At 37.3% G+C, this 23,536-nt stretch overlaps 1 protein-coding gene across 3 annotated transcripts; it reads right to left on the bottom strand.

Annotated features, from left to right (window-relative positions):
• Positions 1 to 1,217: 1,217 nt before the first annotated feature.
• On the bottom strand, positions 1,218 to 21,961 carry LOC119554746 (lachesin). 3 transcript variants are annotated; one of them, XM_037865770.1, is made up of 12 exons: positions 21,682 to 21,961; positions 16,171 to 16,635; positions 13,576 to 13,682; positions 11,824 to 12,028; positions 11,592 to 11,753; positions 10,909 to 11,037; positions 8,586 to 8,676; positions 7,781 to 7,864; positions 7,447 to 7,556; positions 6,188 to 6,250; positions 4,133 to 4,417; positions 1,218 to 4,071 (listed from the first exon to the last, which is right to left on the bottom strand). In XM_037865770.1, the coding sequence occupies exons 2-12, from the start codon at positions 16,283 to 16,285 to the stop codon at positions 4,010 to 4,012; spliced, it is 1,413 nt and encodes a 470-aa protein (XP_037721698.1). In that variant the 5' UTR covers positions 16,286 to 16,635; positions 21,682 to 21,961; the 3' UTR covers positions 1,218 to 4,009. The 3 variants fall into 3 exon arrangements, with proteins under 3 accessions (XP_037721698.1, XP_037721699.1, XP_037721700.1); XM_037865771.1 differs by having other exon boundaries at positions 21,743 to 21,961; XM_037865772.1 differs by having other exon boundaries at positions 21,798 to 21,961.
• Positions 21,962 to 23,536: the final 1,575 nt, after the last annotated feature.

Genomic DNA, 23,536 nt, shown 5'->3' with positions numbered 1-23,536 from the left:
ACAAATGTGGTTTCCGGTTCTGTCTCGCTTCCTCCCTATCTGCCTTTCACCCTACTTAGGATATATATATAAAATATATATTATATATATGTGGCTGTAAGTGGCGCCTGAATCTTCGTCTCGCCATGGCATAATTTTCGCGCTTTTGTGCGCATAATTTAAATGACTTTTGAAAAGTTTCTCGAGTGCCGCAAAGCAGGCATTTCAGATAAGAGTGCAAGGTGTCTCCGGTCCCCAATTCTCAGACCCAAGAATCCCCGTTTCCCTCTAGAAGCCCTGTAATTATGATAATGTTAGTGTGCCCAAGTGGTTACCCCACAAATGTGTGAGGCACTTTGGGAATCGTGAGGAAATATTGCGTATACGCAGCGTGCTCTGCGACTTTGTTCTAGTTAGTGATGGCATAATATAATGAATATTTCATATCTTGTATAATAAAAAGAAAATTGAAAAGTTCCGTCTTTTTGCATAAAAGGCAATTTATATAACCATATAGAATATAATATTCCTTGCTTACAAATATTTTAGTTAGTACACGCCATTTAACTTACCTTTTTTACCTAAGCCAATCATAAGATACTTATGCTAAATAATTTTTTTATATCTAAAATGTTTATTCTTTTCTCCTCACTGCTGAACTGTCTCATTTTTGACAAGTTACTCTGCGGTAAATGGGGATTTTAGGAGGTGCGTGTCGAGGTTAATTGCTGAACGTCAACGCTCACGCTGCTGAAATCTATGCAAATCACATTAAATTGTTAAGCATTTTTCTTGTGCGGGTCCCAGAAAGTCTTTAGCATATTTTGTGTTAAATTTGTTTGCGTGACTCAAACAATTAGTAGACGCACACTGAGGTTTTGACGGTCTCCCAGATCAACACACGGAGAAATAAGAGTTATGCAAACTGCTGATAAAAGTTAATTTTATAAGCTCGATTGTAGCATTTTCAAAAATATTTCCAGTGTTCATGTGTGTATGTAATTTGGATTTTGCGTAAATAAGCGCCCTCATTAACGTTGTTTTTTTTGGGCTGTTAGTATTGCTAAAACCAACCGCCGAATGTCAAATTCCAAAAAAGAGGAAATTTGCATAAATGCCAGGCCAAAACCAAAACCAAAAACATTGGACATTCCCCCATGTAATTGAGAGCTAAAATTAAATGCAAATGGTTTAATGAAACAACAGTTATTTATGTTCATTTAGTTTGTTTGTTTTGTTCGGTTCGCATTTTTTTGGTATTAATCAACCTAAAGTTTTATTGTTTAATTATTATCGCATAATTATATAACTGCTTACATTTAAATTTGATCAATCTTAATCATAGATTTGTTAAATTTAGCTTAATTTTGTTTTTCCTTTGAGATTGTTTATTTTACAATAGTCAAGCGTTGAGAACTCAGCTCAATTCGTACAAAAAATATATATTAAATTTAAACAAGGAACTGGTCCGCCAATTTTAAAAACAAGTTATTATACATTAATTTTTGGAATTAATAACTAATTTCAAAATAATAACAAGTAACAATTTTGGATTCTAAAAAAAATAATTCATAAAATTTTAAAAACTTTTAAATAAAAACACTTTACAAATAATTATAACTAACAAAAAGGAACATGTTCAGTTACAGAATCTATTTTTTATAATATTTACTTTTATTTATATTACATAATGTCAACTTTATAGGAAAACACATCCGATCTTATCTCTTTATTCGCACAAAAAGCGTTAAACATTTTACATATTAATCATTTGATGTTCAGCTAAATTTTAAAATACAGGCAACAAACAGTACAATTACTTTGTATAGGCTATATAGTTTGAATATGTTATTTATTTATTGTATTTCTTGCCAAGTATGAATTCATTATGTATTTTCTAGACTTTACAGAATTATGTTTTTAGTATAGTTAATAATTTGCCAGAGTTTTTGACTAATGTATTTGGAATTACTTTCTGGCTGATTCAATTGTTGTTGTATGAAGTGAGTATCTGATGCATTAATTATTATTTCTCATATTTACACGCAACTAAAAGGGCCGACATTTATTTACAACTGTGTTCGGTTACATCAAAAATGGTATGACCTCAATTAAAAGGTATTATTTACAAACATAACTGCAATTTTAATTAGCGCAATTTACTAATTAAAAACTAAATGTGCGGTTGAATTTCGCAAACATTTGACGAGCAGGCCCCGCACAAACTGGGTGGAAATTTAGTTCATTATTCGTGGCAATTTAAATAAATAATAAATGCATAAATACTGATAGATATATGACTCCCTAAAGATTGTGATATATCCTTGGCCTGTCGCCTTTTCAGCTGCATATATAATGCTTAATTAGCTTCATTGTTCGAGTTAACTGCACGGGCGACCTTATTTTTCCCTACACCCCTGTGCGGGGGGAAATTAAATAAAATGCATTAATTTTGTTATTGTCGGAACGTCGACACATCGAGGACAGGGCACAATGTTGATTATCAATATTTTCAACGCTTGCCGAATGTGCTTTTCTCCTTTTGGGCATTAACAATGTTAATAAACGAAAAGGGCAACAGGAGAAAGGCAATTTCGCATGCGGTTTTCCATCGTTCATTATGTTTATGTCAATGCAAACTTTATGCAACGCAAGTTGAATTATTAAAATCGTGCAACGACGAGGCCGGGGCATAAATACAGTAAATTGGCAGGCCTTTAGCCTGCTGCAACCCCCTAGCGTGTTTATACATATACATGAACCTATATGCAAATGGGCCATATATCTTCTGGCCTTAATGTCATTTTTCTTTGCCTCGTCGATGGCGCTCGGTTGTCTGTCTCTGGATTGGCCACGAATCGTGGATCCTGGCTCCTGTATCCTGTATCCAGGATCCTTCTCACTCACTCCTTGGCCGAGCTGCCGGGCATGAGTTATGGCCAATAAATTGGACATGTTAACTGTGTGTCATTGTGTGGGGTCGGGGGACCGCAGGCCGCGCAATTTTATGCTGAAATTAATTGCAAGTATTTCGCACGGCGAGGCAGCCCCAGCGAAACAGACAGACTGACATGGCAACGGGTCGTATGAGTAATAATATAATTAGCATGCACATTTATTAAAAAGTGATGGAAGTGCACAAAAGCCGATGACGATGGCGATGGCGACGATGAGGATGACGAGGCGGTTTCCGAGAGCCAGGAAACGGAATCAAGGTATGGCAAATTATTATTGCAAATTTTTTACCACAGCACCTGGCAGCAGGGAAACTGGTGAAGTAAACGACACTTTCAAGGCGTTTTAATGCCGCATGGCAACAAAATTCAGAGCCGTCGATGGGCGAACCTTGCTTTCATTAAATTAATTGGAATTTTTCAATGCATTTCAGAAAAGGGCTTAAAAAGTTTGTCACGAAATCGAACAAAGAAAGCCGCTTGCTTAAGGTCGGGATGTTAACAATAGTTTAACATTTTTCAGATATGTTGAATTCAAAAGAAAACTTTACCACTTTGTTTATGATATGAGCAAGTTAAGTTTCAGTGCTTCCTTCTTTAAGATATGTTGAAAGTAAAGGTTTTTATTTTAAATTATAAGTAATAAAACCATTTCTGCTCTAGAAAAGCTGTGCCTTTGGGCAAACGAAATACATCTGTTTAAACAAATCCATCTGTTCTACATTTAATGTAAGATATAATTCATATATTGTACAATTCATTTGTCACACCACTTCCTATAAGTGATACATTGGTTTATCTTAAGCTTAGCATTTTAATAAGAACTATACTATACATACATTGAGCATTTAATTGTTTTGCAAAATACCTTTTCTTTTTATAACTTTACAAATTCCTATAGCTTTGAAGTGAGCCAAGTTTGAAGCATTTTTGTTTATGTTTATTATTGGGACTTGTAATATACTTTAAGCTATGAAATATGTTGATGTACCTAAACTATCCCCCGTGGTTTTTCTATACCCCCTTTGGCTGCATTTTCGAAATGCTTATTGAGTAACTCAAATGATTTATTGATTTCAAAGCAGGGTCAGATAGATTCCAGAGCCAAAGAGCAGGGCTCTATGGAGCAGCAGGCCAGCTAGGGGAAATATGATATAGATGGTGGGTTTTTAGAGGTTAGGGGCTTTTTTTGGACTTACCCACTGACGAGGCATACTCATTCGGTGGTCGTTCCGTGTAGAACGTGCTCTTTCCTATCGCCAGGGATCCCTTGGAACCCACAGATGATAGACTATTTCCCGCCACCCCGCCTGGCAGTGCAGAGGTCTGCATCGAGGTCGAGGACGAGGACGAGGCCGCCGAGGAACTGCCGCCCGAGGATGATGAGGAGGCCGAGCCAGGATATAAATCGTTCTTCATGGCATATCCCACATCCGTTTGCAGGGACTTCGTTGTGTCGTTGCGTGATGGGGGTATGATATTGTCTGCAGATTATAATTTGAAGGGTACATTTCAATTTGCCAAAACACAGTAGTCACTCTACTATATTTTATAAATAAATTAATCATCATATTATAATATTGAGAATAATCTTGTTTATAAAAATCCAAGAAAAAGGAGAGTATTTCTTTGTATTTGGCAAAATATTCTGCTTAAACATATGTTCAAGCCCTGTTTAAATTGTAAAGTATACAAAGAACTCTTTAAAAACCCTTTCCCCATTTCATCCGTGTCTCACAAAATTAGTCTCTGAAAAGTTCGAATTGTCGGAAATCGACAGAAAGTTCACTCGTTTGTCGTTTACTGTTGACTCACTTGTGGGTCACTATTGGCCAGCAAAAGTTGCGGACCCTGAAACAAAACTTAACCCCGGCCCTAGACATGGTTTTCAAGTTAAATTGCGTGGAAATCTTGGCTGCGATACAAAAAATATATACCGCTCCACAAAGGCAAAAACTAACACATGTGCATCAAGGACCACACACACACGCAATAAGATCCTTTGTTGGCTGACTCCTGGATTAGGTTCCGTTGCATTGCTCGCGCGCTGCTTTGCCAGTCACTTTAAATAAAATATGTTTGGTCTTTTGCTCCGCTCTCCAGCTCACGGGCTCAGAGTCTGCGGCAGTGTTTCAAATGTGTTTCCAACCTAATGCCCCCGAAAATCCTTCTCCGTCCCAGCATAATCCCCAGCATATTGCTTTGCCCAGAGCCAGAGGACATGGACATGGGCATGGGATCGGGATCGGGATCGGGATCGGGAATGGGAATGAGAAAAGGAGCGGGAAAAGGACACGGCCACAAGTCCGGACGGAGACTTGAAAGTGTGTGTACTTTTCTGCTCGACTTGAATTTCAACAGGAGCTTGTGAAGGACACTCAGAAAAAATACTACCTACAATTTCAAATATAGTAAAATATTTTCCTAAACTTTTTAAAAAATAGGTCACCCAGAGCATGAATAATGTTAACAAGATTATAATGAAGTACATTAACACATTCTTAAATAATACAGATATTAAGCTTAGTAATTTTTGAAAATATAAATCATATCATTTTGATACCGAACTTTTTTGCTGGTTTATTGTACAGCTTTGTGATTGTGTATTAAAACGATTTATCTCTTCCAAGATTCGTTATAAGATCTAATTAAATTATATATAGATCATACATATATTATTGATAATTTATTTATTGATAATTTAAAATTCTTATACTTTGTGTTAAAAAAATATTATTTCGAATGCATTAAAACATTTTTTGAAAAACAAAAATAAAGATAAGCAATAAGTAAAATAAAAAATTAAAAAGAATATTGCTCGTTGATTTTAGAGTTTTATTAAACTAAATTTTTAATTTTTAAGGATTTAAAAAAAATGGGGAATTCAATTGATAAGCCTTTTTCTTCGACTGTGAGTGGAACGAATAACCCCGTCGCTGAAATAGTCAAAAGTGCTTTACTTTATCTCTAGGTGGGCGTGTGCCACTCCCCATTTCCCACCCCCTCCAACGCCACCACCCCCTCATTCCCCGTGGGCCACCCTGTTTGTGGATCTGTCTGGCTTAGCTGCTACTTTCGCAGTTTTGTTTGTGGCTCGCCGTATCCTGAATCCTTCCTTGAGTTTGCGAGTGTGTGTGTGGTGTGACTTTCACGCTCAACGCTGGATGTGTTAAGCGCAAATACGAAGCATTCCCCGCATTTCCCCACCATTCACCCCCATTTCCACCCGCTTTTCCGACTGATACTATACTTACTCTCCCTGGACTCGACGGTGGTGTGGGTCACCTGCTTGGATGGCGTGGATGGCAAAGGTATTTCTGCAAATGGAATTGAATAACATTGCATAATTAATAATTAGAAAGGCAGAACCCCGTCAGCACTGGCCAAAGCAAAGGCAGCGAATGGAAAATATATTAAATTATACAAAATGGTTTTTCATTACATTATGTTAGCAGAATTTATGCCGGTTGCTGTTCATTGGTTTACTATGTCAAGTATGGTGTTTTTCTACATTTAAGGTCAAACGCACACTTTCCCAGCTTCGGTTCAAGTTGATCTCGGCACAAAGTGTGCATAAATTAAAGGAACTTTACTTTTAGTTAAAAGCCTTTTGGGTTTCAGCCATAAAACCAATTAGGCTTTTAAGCTGAACTGGGGGAAATCTTAGTAATTACTGGTAAATCAGTTTTTATAAACAGTTTAATATTGGACTTTATGGCTGGCCTTAAAATGTTAGCTACTTTTTGGGGTAACATATTAATATATTAATTGTATATAAACCAGTTTAAGTGGTACTTAAAGTTAATATATTGATATAACTCAACCACTTTTACCAAAACCTAATGATATTGAATTTAAACTTTTCACAATGAACCCCAAAGCAAATGAAAAAGTCTAAAAAGCCAAGTTGAACTTGTGTTTGCAATAACCTTTAGGATATCTTCTACTTTTGCCTTCTGCACAGGCAACTTGTAAACAGCAAAAGACCCCAAAAACAGGCAAAGTGCATAAAAAATAAATAAATAAATGCAGCCAGCACACGCTCGTACATATATAGACTAGATATATACTATAGGTAAGTTCGGGGGGATGACTCCTTGGGCTGGCAAACGATACAAAGTCAAACAATTCCGAAATTCACCTTTATTTTCCGTTTACGTTTATGGTGAATGTGTCTCCGTGCTGCCACGGGGCATGATGATACTTGGTTTTTGGTGGGGATGGTAGGTGGAATGTGGGGATACTGAAAATGGGTGGTTAGGAGCGAAGAATGCGGGGTAGATAGGGCCAGACACCAGCCAGCAGCCACCGCTCGTTTAGTTTTACGCTCTGGAGGACAACGTATAGTGCACATATAGGGTCGTGTGGATTCCGGGTCTATAGGTAAAAGCTTTTGGCAAAATTGTGCCACAAAGGGCGAACGATATTGCATTGCTGGGGGTGGGAGTATCTGTATGTATCTGTATGTTTGCCGTAACTAGTGCACTTAAGTCACCAATACAAATGCACTTACCGTAAACACGTATGGAGCCTTCCGTTTCCCCCAGCGAGTTCTTCGAGATGCATCGATAGTTGCCAAAGTCACCATACTGTAGGTTCCTTATCGTCAGCTTCATGTGGGCACTGCAATGGGTTAGGATAGTATACGTTAAGCTCAAGGATATATCCATAGAACAGCTTATCTGCCCAACTTTTTGGGATTGGGGGGTCCAAAACATTTGCACTTGCACCTGACCCCCAAAAGGCAAAGTGCAAATGCATGATAAATATTTAACAACGCAATTTTCGATGTTGCCTGCGGTTTGTTTTTATATTCTTTATTCTGTTTTTGTTTTAAAGTGACTTACCGATAGGAGTTCTCCGTGTAGTCGGTCTTATATTTCTTACTCGGCAATACCATCACCGAATTGTATACCCAATAGATGATGGCCCTGCAGGGGTTAAGAAAACATTTCAGTATTACCAGTTAAACTGGAATTGAATGTAAACGAAAATGTGATTTACACACATGCACACGGAATGAAGAAAACTAATCAAATTCTCAAATGAAAGTAAATATTTTAACAAAATCAAAGGCAAATCGAATGGGTAAAATTCAAAAGAGACACACAGAGCAGTTGAGATATTCACAGATACACTCTACTAACTGCCATCAGGTGCTGGGTAATCTTTTATAAATTCAACAAAAATAAAATGGATTAAACTGAGACATGGTATAAGCCAAAAAAATTGATAAAATGAAGACCTTCAAAACTTGTTGTGGCAAAATTGATTAAAAACTTTCTAGTTGTCTGAATATTTTATGACTTCAAAATATCGGATAAATATTTATATCGATAAAAATAATAAAAAACATAAGTATTTTCAAAGTACTTTTAAGAACTTCACAGCTTTATTTATGTAATCAAATGCAACATTTATTCGGCTTATCAGCTTTGAACTGTAAATAAATGTTTCCAAAAATATAATAGAGTATTTCACATGGTAAAAATTCAAAATATTATCAATATATTTAATCTTTCAACAATTTTTCTTTACAGGAAAAGGAAAGGTATAATATAAAATTCAAAATATGTAAGTCCCAGGCACACAGCTTAAATTTGTGCTACATAAAAATGAATTGTGAACCAAAAGCTAGGGGAATAGACTCACTTGGGATGCGCCTCCGTGTGGCAATCGATGGTTACATCTGTGCCGGATGGAGCGCCAACAAGTTGATTCGGCACCCAAATCATCGGAGAGACTATGGATAGAGAGGGGTAGAGTCGGAAAAATAGGTTGATATGGTACGTTAGCAAATGTAAACGGCACCTGGGGGAAAACTCAGGTGGTCGCAAAAGGCATGGGGGAAAAGTGTCGTTGCAAAGCACGCATAAGCGGCAGAATTACGCCTGTTCAACAATTTCCAGCTCTGTCTATCTGCTCTTTTTTTCGCCAGCTTAAAATAAAAGTGCAATGACAAAGCTGGAAAACTTGGTTGAGAAAGGCAGACAGCATATAAGTGGACTGATATACAATATGGCTAAGACAACACGTCAGCAAAACGAGGCTACTACCAAAAGAAATTAGGTTTAGCAGGAAGTACGTGCAGCAGATGGGTTTGTCACTTAAGTTTGCTTAGGGCATAGAAGAGGTTTCAAGGACCGAAAGAAATTTCACTCTTATTCAAAAGTGTTTTCAAATATTATTGGTGAGCCATCAATATATATTAAGAACTTAAGCCACCTACTTAAATTTAATTTACTTATCAGACTAAAAAATATTCTTGCACACTTTTCAGCATTCTTTAAAACGATTTCATATTTATAGAGATTTATGTAGCCACTTTGTACAAGTCGTTTGTTAATAAATAATGTGAAAAATTGTGCTTAAATCAAATGGGAAGAATAAATATTCTTTTAGTATTTTCTTGGCTTTCTTTAACTACATTTCTCCAGACCTTTTATCCACATAAAAAGCTAGCCCATCCCTTACCCTCAATCGTTCACCATCAGTCTTTGTCTCAGTCTCAATATATTGGGCCTTCCATCTCACTTAACACGAAATATGGGTGCTTTTTTTAAACTTTTTAAGCCAACCTCAACGAGACTGTATATTAGGTTGCGCATTTCCAACCACCCAACTCTAAACACGAAACCGAAACCCAAAACCCCTTATCCAACCGAACAACAAAATTGAAAGAAGAAACTAGCTAGTTGGGAATTTTAAACGCTCCTGACAATGCCTACCCACCTGCAATATGAGGTTTGCTGCTCCTTGCCAGGTGCCACGCCCCCTTTCAACGCCCCCGGTTCAGCCACGCACAAAAGCGTTCATAATAAAATAGAGAGAAGAAGGCACACCGGAGCCCACACGGCGAAACAGAAAAACGCCGTCAAAGTCATACGTGCAACGCCGGCAAGTGACTTTATTGCAGGTACGTGACGTGAATTATTGTCAAGGGGGGCAAAATTGGTGGAACAGGAGCGTAGTCAAGGGGGGGTGGAGTTAGAGGGGGCAGGAGAGCGGAGGCTGGCTGAAACTCGTTAGGATTAACAAGCGTTTACTGGCGCACGGCGTGCAACGGCAACTTTTACGCCCAGCGACAGGACACCATATATACATATCTCCTGTTCCGAAAATGCACTGAGAAAAATAGCTGTCAAAAATATATATTCTGGATATATGTATTTTTCAAAGCACTTACGTTTTAAACCTAAGCTTCAATATAAGATATCAATCTAAGATATCTTTATCTCATCCCAATTTGATTTATTCTCGTAAGGTAACTACGTTATAAAAGGGCTCCGAAATAATTTTCAACTTAGTAAAGTATATTTACGACACATTTTTTGTTTTATTTATATGGATCTAACGTGTTTTTTAAATATTTTATATATACATAATATCATCTTTATATAACTTCTAAGGAATTTTGTATGATTTCTTGACAAAAACCTTACCGTTGATCCTCAAAATGTCATATCATAATATAATGTATCCATAAATTTTTTTTCTTGAATAATTTGAATCTAACATATTTCTCCCTGTGTATTCTATACATGTATCCGTTGTTATATATCAGATGCATTAGATGGCGCCAGCTTAGCTGCGTTTGTCACTCATTGCCGGAGCAACGAGCGTGCAGTTAAATTGATGAGCAGCAGGTACGAACAGGAGGCGCTGCGCAGCTCCATGAAGGAATATGGCACGAAAAGCAGATAGTGGATGGCTGGGTGGATGCCAGTTAGCCGGGATGGCCGGATGGATAGATAGATGGATGGATAGCCTGGCTGGATGAATGGCCTGCTCGCGTTCCGGTAAGTGCGCGCGCGTGTTTGAACTAAATTGACAAAGGCAGCCAACGAGGAGGCTAATATAATATGCACCCTCCCAAAGGATCCCTTAAACGCACACAGATTGGTACAGTTTTCATTCCCCAGTTAGTTGGGACTCAGGACTCAGGTCCCATGCTCTACTTGTACCGAATACTTACACTCCACATCGAGAATGATCCGCTTGGACACCGAGGGCGGTACTCCGTTGGTGGCGATGCACAGATAGGCGCCCATTTCATTCCGGCTCACTTTGCTCAGTGGCAGGACATCGCCATCGTACACGAGAACTGTTGTTTTCCACGGGGGTTTTGGTTTGGAGGTGGATTTCCGGAACATGGAAATAAACACGCGAGATTTAGAGGGTCGATTAGGGAGTTCATTTCCTATATTTTACGAATGGCATATTATCCTAAAATTATTGCCCCGATCAGGAAAACTTGCTATTAAAAATATTAATTACTCTCTAGTCGGGATACATTTGGGAACCATATTACTATATTTAGTTCTTCATAAACGACACTCAATTCAATTGAAATTTTAATTATAAAGAGGAATGTTGAAAATAGTGTTTGATTAAAGTAAATTCGTGTTCCCTATTCAGTGTTCTAAGAATAAAATACGTTTTTAGCAGATATATAAAATATACAAATTAAGAATGCAACTGTCTAGATTATAGTGAATATATGTAAACATTTGGTTTTCATTCAAAACAGAAGTTGAACTATTATTTTTAACAAATTGAAAAAGTTGTGGACTCTAAGTATTTTGTTTCTGTTACTTTAGTTTTGTAATAATATATAAGCAATTATTTAAATCAACCCCTTACCCTCATCACACCTACCTTTTTTCTTCTTTTCGACGGCAATTTCCTCGCCATCCTCACGCCGCCAAATGATTTTTGGGGCCGGGAAGCCATCGGCCCGACATGTCATGTTGATATTTTGATTTTCGCGCACGGCCACCGACGATGGCGTGCTCTCAATGTCCAAAATGTTTGGCGGCACTGGGAAAACATTGAAATCTCAATCAATTCCAGTTTTTTAAAGGGGGAAACCATAAAGGGGTATACTCACCGACCACCTGTAGATAGCCGACTTGGCTAATCATCGGATTCGTGTTGACCTGGCACATATAGTAGCCGCGATCGTCCTGATGAGCCTGATTGACGTGCAGCAGCCACGTATTGTCGGTGTAGGTGATGCTGTACCTTGGAATCCTCGATATCACATGCCGGTGGATGGTCAGTATCATTTGCCTGTCGATGTGAATCCAGGCCACCTGCCAAATGAGGTTAACTTTCAATATCGATTCGCATCGTTTCCTTAATTTCCCAGTTAAGGCCGAAAGACCTTAAGGCCTTCTTTAAAGACCCAAATGTCCACACTACTAGCTTGACTCTCTGCTAAAACACATGTGGAGCCCCTGCCATTATAAATGAACGTCATGTTGTGACGCAGGACCCGAGGATAAAGCCAGCTTGACAGCTGTTTCCGCATTTTTAATACACTTTTATTTTTTGCTCCTTCTGTTCGCACTTTCTTTGGATTTCGTTTTGCCTTGGCTCTAAAGGACATGATACACCGAGAGATCAATTGTTTATATGATACACTTTGTATTATTTTGTATCAAAAAGTACGCATATTTTTTAAGATTCAAATTAAAAATTACCCCGTTTAAAATATATTTTCCGAGATTTGTGCATTTATCACTCACATAATCTTCTTTAAATTCTAAGCTAGTCAGAAAATATTTAATGAGTTCCTTACTCTTATATCATGTATCAACTAGAAAAAAATATATTCACCCCATTAAAAATAATACTTTTTTATAAGATTTAAATTCAATCAATAGATGATTGAATGACAACTTTTAGACTTAACCAATATGAGACTTCAAGTTATAGGGTTTTCATCAGAGATTTTCTTAAGGTTTTCGAAAGGTTTCTTTATAAAAGTGGCCAACCAGTCAGTTTAACTTTGCATATTTTCTATAGTAGTTTTCCCCTTTATGTAATTTTTTACTCTGTGCTGGAGAGACGGATTCTTTCATGGTGGAAGGATTTTCCCGGCCTTGAGTCGGCAGCAAACTTTTCAAACTTGCCCTCAGCAGCGGCACTGACAGCAATGAGTTTCTCGGTTTACTATCCTCTACTCTGCCATTTTCCTCATGTCCAGGCCAATGTTGACAAAAGTCCAATAAGAGCGAGGAGCAAGGACTCGTGTCCTAACTGGGTGGTCCTGCTGGTGGTCCTGGGGACAGTGTTTTATATGAAGTTGATATGGCGAGTAAATATTTGTGATTTGTTATGAGCTCGCCGCTGTGTGCCAGCAGCTGAGGGAGATAAATGATAAGTGATTTTCCAGCCATTTTGTTTGGTCGAGAGAGCACCAGAGGTCCTTGGCTTACTGTGGATTAGTTGCATATATGCAGGCAGTGCAGGCCAGGACCCATAAATTGTGTCTCCGGGCAAACAAATCTTCGACTTGCTAATGACAGCTGAAAGTCATCGGTTGGTAAGGCCGGAATTTCCATTGTATTTCGGAGTATAACTTTGATGGGCCTCCCTTTATCTTTAGCTGCCTATTGAGTGCCCAAAAAGTCTGTCATTCTGCCTTCCTGTCAGTCAGTCAATTGCTTCGGTCCTTGTGCAATTTGTGAAATTGATTTTTGACACTGTCCGTCTCGGTTGCAAGCTCCTTCATCAAGTGGCCGAGCTTCGACCATGGCGTTCAGTTTACGCACGATTTATGACAGTTTTCCCCCTGTTTTCCCCACCTCCCCGGGGTTTTCCCTTCCCGGAAAGTCCCCGGTTCCCCATTTCTCACCTTGTAACCACCCAAATGCTCCACTACACAGGGCAGATTGGCATCTCGACCCACGGCGACGGTGACGTTTGGTATCGGCTGGGCAAAGCGTGGCTCATCCATCATGACTGCAAATGAAAGTGTTGGGGAAAGTCGGTTAGTTAATGAGTGTAGAAGTCAACTAAAGAAACCTAATTCTTCGGCTGACATGCGAAATTTTCCTTCGGCTTTGGACGAAGCTTAGTTGCGCTGAATAATGGTCAAATAAGGGTCGAGTTTCGACAGTCAGGGGTTTTGGGGTAAACAATTGAAGGCTTTACATAACTTATTACGTGGAAAATTGTTCAATCTGATTTGGATTAAATCTGTAATAATCCTAAATCAAATTGTTTTTCTTTTCCATTTTCAAAGGTAGTCGAAAACAATAACATTTTAAAGATTTAAAATCATACCCATTTCTATATGTATAAAATATATAAAATAACATGGAAACCCCCCTGTTTAAATTAATATAAAAAAGAAAGGCTCTAAGAAAACAGGTTTATAATTAAATACTGCCGAAAATTACCTACCCTTAAAAATAATTTAAAAAAAACAAAGAAAATCTTAAGTTTGGTTAAGTTTTCACTCCTTTTTCCTGATCCTTTTAATGCCACTTAAATTCTTACTAAAGTCGCAGTAAAATGTTGTGCCAAAAATAGTTTGTGAAAGATTCTTAAGTACGTATGAATAATTTGTGTGGAAGACAAACTCAGAGCCCCAGTTCCAGTTTCAGTTTCAGTTCTCGCCATAGCACATAACGAAGTCATTAAAGCCCAGCGGAGTGTGCCGGGTAATAAAAATAAAGAAGTGCAAATGTTGATGGAGGAGCAATAGCAGCTGTTGCCGGAAATCCCTGACCCACAGGCCAAATATAATCAACAGCAGCTACAGTGGCAACCGCAGCGTCATTATGAAATAATTAAACAAAGCAATTTTTTATCTGGTCGGGGCTGGGGAAATGCTAGTTGGGTGAAATGGCAGCACGTACTTTCTGCCTGTTGAAGCTGCCTGCTGCAACTTTTGTCCCTGCTTTCCTTTTCTATCCATTCAGCTCTCGTGTTCGTGCCGCTGTCTTTGCGCGGAAGTGCGGCACAAAAAGCGAAAATAATAAAAACACCACTCTCGACAACGACAGTGGGATACCTGGCTTTCAGCTAATGGGTAACAGGATAACACTTGCCGAGTTGCAACTCTTTGCTACCTCTTAATCAAATTTGTGTAATGTATTCGAAACTCCTGGGAGTTTTTTATATGGCTTTAAATCAGAATCTTCCAAGCGTTTTCGGCTTAATTTAAATTAAATAATTTATGCTGGGAAAAACTTTACAAAATTTGAGAAAATATTTATCATGTATTTTTGCATAATATTCAAATCATGAAAAACTTGAAGGGTCAATATAAAGAGCTAATTACATTTACATACCAAGTGAAAACAGTTCATTAAAAAAATTACTTTGCAGTAACAGCATTTCCAAGTTATTGGATTCATTGTAAATTGATTTTAACATTCAAAATTCATTATTTAAAACCCTAAAAGTCCAGGCTGAAATAATTTTTAAAAATGCGCTCTATGATATAAAAATTTGGCTAACATTTACTTATCAAAGCAAGTGATAGACTTTACTAAAAATAAACCGACACAAAATAAGATATATTTTTAAAAAAATTTACTTCTGTGAAAGAAATATACAAAATTGATTTTATAAAACATATTTATTTATTTACTGATTGTTTAAAAATATATTTTGATACCTTCTTATAAAAGACATGCTTTACATCCTTCGAAGCACTCTCATTTCAAGAAGCAATATACCCCTGAACACTACGTAGTGTCGGGTATAAAAAACATGGTCGACCCCTGGCCATGTTGGTGAGGCCCGTGTTGCCGTGTTATCTGCGTCATGCAGTCGCGCCATGCCCCCCGCCCCTGACTCCCTGCCACGCCCCTTTTGGCCGGTAGGCACCAGCATTGCACCTGCCACACGGTTCACGGCTTTCACCTGCGTTTGCGTTTGGGCTTGGGCTGGAGTTTTGGGTTCGCAGCGAGGACAAGCGGCGTTGCCCACGTTTTGAGGTCTCATTTTCTTAATTAAATTATGGCCAGATCTGACACCTTCAACATGGCGAACAACACGTATTCTGTGGCGGAAATATGAGCGTATGGAAGTGCTTATTAAAAAATTCACAGGGAAGGAGTGGAATGGAGTTAATATAGGTGAGTTTGCATAGACATGAAAAGCGATAATTACAAAATTTGAAAAGTGATAATTAACCGCATTTATCAGTTTGGAATTTGTATCTACTTTTAGATTTTATTCAGAATTTTCTCTCAAAATGTATTTTTCCAAAATTAAATGGAAGCAACAGAATTAAGCAACAATAATTATAGTGTTATATTCAATCTATGTTAAAATCATCAACATATAACCTACTAATCCCAGCTTTAACAAGGTTTATTATTGAAACAAATGGAAGAACGTAACAAATATGGTATTTATTGAAACGTAAATTTAAATGAGTTTAGTTTTATGTATTTTGCCACCAAAAAATAATAATATTTTATCGAATGCTTACCGTGCGTCACCAGATTTGTCATGTAGATGAGGAACATAATCCGTCGATTTGTGAAGCGACTGGGAAATATATTCAGCGCTATCAGCAGCAATTTTATTACCGTTAAAATAAACATTTTATTGATTTCGTTGTTTTATTTGCGTTATTTTCTATAATTAATTTTATCAATGCTCGTTGCTAAATATACTCGTTGAATTATTTGCACAGTAGTTGGTACTTTTTTAACAACATTTTTATTTGGTTCTTTCTCCTTATTCCTTGGGGTATTATTTTTATTTCGTTAAAACATTTATTTGATTTGCGTAATTTAATTTGCACACACAAGTGAACACTTTGGCAATTCAAATTTCATTTAGCGTAAAGCTTTAAAAATCGCTTAATTCACTTGACGCGTCGAATTGCATTTGGCCATTGTTATTGTTATTGTTGTGGTGGTTTTTATTGCTGTTGTCGCGGCTGTTGTTGCTGCAGACGAAACAATAAAAATGAAAATAAAAATGCAGCCAACACACATGGAGAAAGCGGAGAAAGGGCCGGAGAAATGGCCACAGAGGAGCGCCGATTTCAGGGGATTATGGCATTTATTATTATTATGCCAGTCGTCCTGCTATACGGTATTGTGCTTCAGCTGTTGTTGCCTGGGCTTTTAAATGTTGTATGTTGACTATAAGTTACACCAGCAATAAGGTTTGTCGATATTATGGATACCCTAATACTACCATTAATAAACAACATAATAAACATAATAAACTAGGGCCAAAGGGAAAGCTAATCTGCAAAATAAAGATGAGAAGAGATCTTCAAAAATGTGTTTTCTAAAATGCATCGATGTTATTAAAGATTTTTAATTATACGTCTTCAAACAGAAAAGTTATATATAAAATGATCATTACAAAAATATTATCTCACTTTAAATTTTGGTTATTTTTGAAGAATTCTGATCTTTTTTCATATATATCACTAATATTTCTGCTAAACATTTATATAACGCCTAATGTCCGAAAAATATATTTGTGGTCACTATTTTATCTCAACAAACAAAGAACTCATAGAACGGTGTTTATGCTAAGATATTAAATAAGTTTTTAGATGGTTAGAAGTGTAATTTTAACAAGCTGTTATCTTATTCGGAGTCAGTCACTACCAAGAATTGTAGCATATTACAAATTGTTATTATACGGTACCCCTTTTTGCTGGAATGAAAACAATGGGCGTACGCATTGCAGTTCGGATTCCATTGTGGGGAATCCCCTGCTATAAAGGTGGGGCTATGACTGGTGGGTTGCTGGCCCGTTTGTTGCTTTTGGGGTTCTCGGCTTGCCAAGTTCATTTGGCCACCTCTGGCCTTCGCCCGCTGCCACTGCAACATTTATTATTAATAGCACTTTATTCCGGCCAGTCGACGTTCATACGCGAATATGGCCACGTATGAATGCGTTCCATGGATGTTACTATTTTATGGGCCAAAAAGGATGGATGGTCGGCAGTAACGGCTGTGTCATTGTAACAGTTACTTTTACGGTCGACGTCATGGTGACCGCTGATTCCTGTTGCAACTGTTGTTACCAGCGTTATTTGACTACGTTTCCACTGCACTTCAATTGCCTTTGTTGCATTTTGAACCCTTTTCGTACGAGGAAATTCCCATGGTAAAATTTGTGTTACCTTTATTGGGGCAGCTTGGACTATGTGGCAATTCGTACATTTTCTTAGGCAGGTTTTACATAATTATACCTATTAAAAACAAAGGTTTTTTGTAAGGAAACCATTTGTTTGTGCCTACTTAATGAGTTATTAACTTCATTTTTAGTTTCTTTATTTTGCATCCTAGCACTACAAGCAGATATTGATAATGTAATATGCTAGTCACATTTATTAAATTATGAAGAGAATGTGCTAATTAATTTTTGATAATTGCTTTTGTATGAATAAAAATATTTCTAAGTTCTTTTTGCCAAAGGAATTTGTTAAATTGATTTTTAATATCTTTTTTCTGGCTATCTGAATATCAGAGTATTTTTAAGGCCATCTGTTTTCATTTCTTTGATTCACTGAAATCCGCATCAACTGACTGGTTAGGCTGACATTTATGCTGTACTCCTCTGACTTGGTCGCGAACAATTTTGCGAAATGAAATATGAATGAACATTCCCTATCAGCTTCCTGCAGCACCAGACTCATCCCGACTTCCGCCCATCCCCACAACTCCTCTCCAGCGACCGTGATTCAGTTGATCCACTTACTCAACTCAAGTGAGTTGGCGCTCCAATATATAAATATTTGATTCTGCCAAAAATAAAAAATGTGTTGCAACTGGAAAGTTTTTTTTGGTAGTTTATCCTTCGCCGTCTGACAAAGGATTTAAATATTAATGAACATGCATTTATTAACTTTGGTTTTTATTACACATATATTGTGAAACTATTTCGAATGCAAGAACATACATATATTCAGATGTAAGTGTGTGTACTGAAATGTCTATAGCAAGCATTTTTTATTAAAATCATTGAAGCATGGAACTATGGTATTTATGGAATAGTGGAATTCAATCAATGCGACATTGTCTGATGACATTTTATTTGACATGTCAACAGCTTTTTTTTACCAGCATATTTACTTATGAAGAGATTTAATTAATTTTATGAATTTAATAAATACATGTTTTCAAGGGGATTTTAAAGGAGATACAAATCATTTTGAGTATGGGATCATATTACAAAAAACCATAAAAAAGTTTTTTGAATAATATAGAAATGACAAAGTGTGATACAAAAATGTGAAAATAATTAGAAAATAAGTTTTCCGTATCATTATAATAATTATACATTCCTTTATTTTACCCAATATTTTTAATTAAATAAGGACAACAACCCGACAGGCGTAAAAATCAATTGGAACGACCTAGAAATCGCTGTCGGATCATTAACATATGTCACCAGCAAAGGACACAAAACCAAAATCATACGCACTGTGCGTGTGAGGAGGCGTGTCCTTTCAGCCTTCATGTGTGCTGGTGTGCGTGTGACTCAGACGAAATGGGCGTTGTGTTGCCTTGCTTTTGGTTTTTGACATTTTATTGCCAACAACATTGTTTAGCCGGTCCTAACTAACCCCCTTTCGGCTGGTCTCGAAGTAATTAGGTTGAAATTACAAATTATGGGGTACATGTTGCAGATTATTACGACAGAATTTGGAAATGCTCATGACTGGCTTTCACTGGGGCAAAATTACAGTAGAAAATCGGTGGCGGGGAAAATGTTTGAAATTTTTTGTTTTCCCATTTTCGTCCCTTTTTTCTCAAAACGGACCACAAACGGCAGCAGCCCAACCGAAGAGAGCTCGTTAAAAAGCACTTAGGGGGAAAATCAGGGTGGACGGAGGCAGTTGGGTAATTATGATGCAATCAGTACGTCAGAAGTCCACTTTTAGGCCAACTAAACAAGCCCGACATGTACAAATTGAAGCTAACCAACGTTTCCGCTTTCGCGCAACTCGAAGAAAGCCTTTCACTTGCAAAATTCCGCAGATTGTGACAAGTGGAATTTTCTGTTCGCCAAAGGAAGAAACAGGGAAAAAAAGCTGAAAGCGAGAAAATCCAAACCAAAACGAAGCGAGCCAAGACAAACCATAAAAGACAGCCTCAACTGCACACTCAAGTCGGAATACAATGTAAATTATGCTCGGAGGTACCAGGAGAAATGGCATTCATGGCTGTCATCTCCTTCAGCCCGTCACCATCCGTCTCTTTCTCCTCGCTGCGGCTGTCCTTTTCTCGCCACTCAGGCTGTCTCTCTTTCTGCGACAGGAGAATTGTCGAGCAGGCAGCTGAGCAATTTCTGCAGATCTGACAGCCAGCGCAAATGGAATTGTTTGCTGATGTCTGAATCTGGATACACTTTACCACCAATTTGGCAAAACAACATAAAAAAGTTTTAAAAATATTTAAAATATAATTAATTATAATTTATTATTTGAAATAAAATAAATGTAGTCTTTCCTCGCTTTCTAGATTTTCATTTGTTTCATACATCAATTGGTTGGTAGTAAATTTGGTTTACACTTGTAAAACTTTGCAACTTTGTATTGCTTTTTCTTCAAAATAAATATTTTAATAGTGTAAGCAAAAGGCAAAATTCACTGAAATGTCATAAAATGCATTAAAATTCGTTTTCCTTTCACTTCCATGAACACGTCATACCCATCCTCGACAAAATTTTCCCTTATTTCCTAATTAATACCACAAACAAATAATAAAAAGAGCACAAAAAACGATTTAATAACTTTACATTCATTGTGTGCAGCCTGGTAGTGCTAATTAGTAAAAGTTCTTGTTTTCCCTCTATTGTCCTTTGTTCGAGCAGAGGGGAAAATAACAATCTAGTAGGGAAAGCCCTAAGCAGTTAATGAGCTTGAGGCGAAATCACACAAGCACACATTTTCTTGAGGTCCATTTTGGTAGCGAAGGAGCTTATACCAAGTTTCCCCGAATTTAAAGATTGCTTTTTCCATCATTAAAAATTTAAGGAATTCTCGATTTTCGAAGGAATTGGTATTTAATAAAATCCCCGTAATAAATAGGAAATTAAATATATTGATTTGAAATTTAAGGGAATTATATTTATTACATTGTCTTTGACTGTAATTTTATTTTATATAACTGATCATTTTATTAGCATCCATTAAAACTAAATCATCATTTGTAAGTTCTTCACCACTTTTAAATTTTTCACTTTATAACTTTCCAATTAGAGTTCATTTCTCGGCAAAGTGCTTCGTCTGGCCGCGATTACATTTAGATTTCCGAACTGTCAATCCCTCGGGCAAAACTGATTCTTTGAGATGCAAAAACAATTGATTTATTAATGCACTCGATGGCAATAACACCGCGCTCCTTGTTATCCTTTTCCCTATTCTTTTCCAGCACCTAGTGCGATGAACCAGAAAGATGATGATGTTTGAGTAACGAGGCAAATCATGGAAATAGACGAACCAAAAATAAGGGAAGACTGTAAAAATGGGGAAAAATCCAGAGCAGAATGCCGTGAGACTTGGGTTTTCTCTTAGTTGCCAGCTTGGGCAGTAATTCCTTTACAAGCTGAAGGATATTAAAAACAAGAGAGGAAAGACTGCTGCTGCAGCCGGAGGAGGCAGGGAGAATGTTGCATAAACTTAACATAAATAATGGAAGCAATATTTCAGCTGCAGGAGCCAGGAGCAGTATCCTGCAGAACCCAGAGCGCAGAACTCCGGGCCCAGAGCCCAGAACCCAAGTAGCAACAAATGAAGTTTGGATGACTTGCAGCGCCGGCTGATTGCCGTGAAATTTATGTGGCACAGGGCTGAGTGAGCAACCTCGCCTCTCGTCTTGGGCTTCAGCTGTATTTTTAATGAATTTTCCCCCGAATGCAAATGGCTGGAGATAAAATATAAAACAGAAAAACTCTATGTTCTCATTCGCCTTTTCTCCGGTTTCCGCTGCATTCAGGTAAAACGAAATTTTAACGATCCAACCGCAAAATTAATTGTCGCCTGCTGTTGCGGCACGAATTATTTTTATGACCACTGCACTCACACACGATTTATTTTAATTGTTAAACACTTTTGTCGCTTAATTGAATTTAAATTACTTTGCTTTTATATCCCTGTAATAGCACTACAAGTAATATTTGTATGTAATTTGTAATTAACTCTCTTTTTTTTTGATTTTGATGTATGTATGATTTATTTGTTGTGTTGTATTTAGGATTTTCCCTTTTGATGGAAACTCGCGGGGCTGACTTCTACTTCCGGAGCAGGTTCGAGTCAAACTGAATCCAAATCGTAGAGCTCAATGGTTCGCTTCATTGGCATAGGGAAAAAGTCTTCGGGTTCCCCAAAACACGAAGTCCTCTTTTCGTATACACTCGTTTTGTCCTTCGTTTATGAGAATTACCAGAGTTTCGTTCAGTTTCGAAAATGTTTTCAGCGCAGGCGTGGGATTTTTCGAACGAAACACGTGCTTTCACTGAGAAAGAAAGTCGAGCAGAAAGCGGAAGCCAAATCAAAACAACATTTTGCGCCCTTTTCTTTTTTTATATACAGCGAACTTTGGCTCTTTGGGACAAAAATGTGGGCGAAAAGAGCGTAAAAAAGAAATACAACAACTGGAACAACAACTTGTAAGCAACGCATAAATCTCATTGGCCAAGAATGTGTAAGCCAAAATTAATTCCAGCGAGCGAACCGGCAAATGCTGTTCCCTCGTTTGGTTTACGCTGCGGTTTCAGGCCTCCATAAGGGTTGACTTGAACTTGAATGGGGATTTATGTGGGATTAAGATTGCTTTTAGCCGGGCGTAGGTGAGTAAGGCCCACAAACGTGGTTAGAAGACTGGGAAAATATTTATACGGAATGTAAATCGTAAGCCAGGTAGGTTTATTTATGCTAAATTGGATATCTAAATTTAGCTTACATTTACCTTCCCTAAATTATATTTTATTATGTTATCAATACCAAGTTAAACTTAATTTACTGGCTTTTAAGAACCCCTTCATATAAAAAACTTTGAAATATTGCTTTATCGGGTTAATATAAATATATTTGTGCAATAAATTTCCATTACATAAATCGCCGTTGAAGCCGCATTATTCATTGTTAATTATGTCATAAACAAATATTTTCATGAGATTTACAAAAGTTGTTAATTTTTTTAATGATTTATTGCAACCGAACAGATACACAAAAAAGTTTCTTTTTTTTGATTATAATATATTTAAGTTATTATATTTTTCCCAATTTAATGTAGGATTTCTATTCTAGGATTAACAAAAGATGGATTATAAAAGCTATTACATTTTTTTTTTTTGCTTATCGTATTTTATGAATTTCAGTGCAAGTGAACAAGAATTTCCCAAAAATCAAGGGAAATGCCACTCCAAAATTGAGGACACAATGTTATGGAATTTTGACCAGGAAGTGCACTATATTCCATTTCCCTCCCTTATCATGGCTGCTCTTCCTTCCAGAGCCCAATGATTTCTTAAGTTTTAATGCAAAATTTTGCTTTGATATCAGCTTGTTTCGAGGGTTAGGTCTTTGTTTATTTTGGTTGCTTTCGTGGTATTATTTTGCCCATTCCTGTCGACAGTTGTGTCGGAAATCCAAGTTGATGTTTTCTTTATAAGTTCTTCAAGTAAACAAGGATCCCACTTCCTTTATGCCAGGACCACCGCAGAGAAGGGCAGTTTTCTCGAGGTTGAGGGTGATTTTCAGGAAGTGCGCGCTTATGCCTGGAATTTGTTTTGTCTTCGGCGTATTACAATCTGGCTTGCTTTACTGGCATATTGCGGTTGACTTTTGCCAGCTGCATAAAGAGAAAAAATCAAGA

The sequence above is a fragment of the Drosophila subpulchrella genome, chromosome 3L (assembly GCF_014743375.2).
Source record: "Drosophila subpulchrella strain 33 F10 #4 breed RU33 chromosome 3L, RU_Dsub_v1.1 Primary Assembly, whole genome shotgun sequence".
Taxonomy (NCBI): Eukaryota; Metazoa; Arthropoda; class Insecta; order Diptera; family Drosophilidae; genus Drosophila; species Drosophila subpulchrella.
Note: the sequence above shows the minus strand (reverse complement) of the source record. Positions and strands in the feature narration are given on the sequence as shown.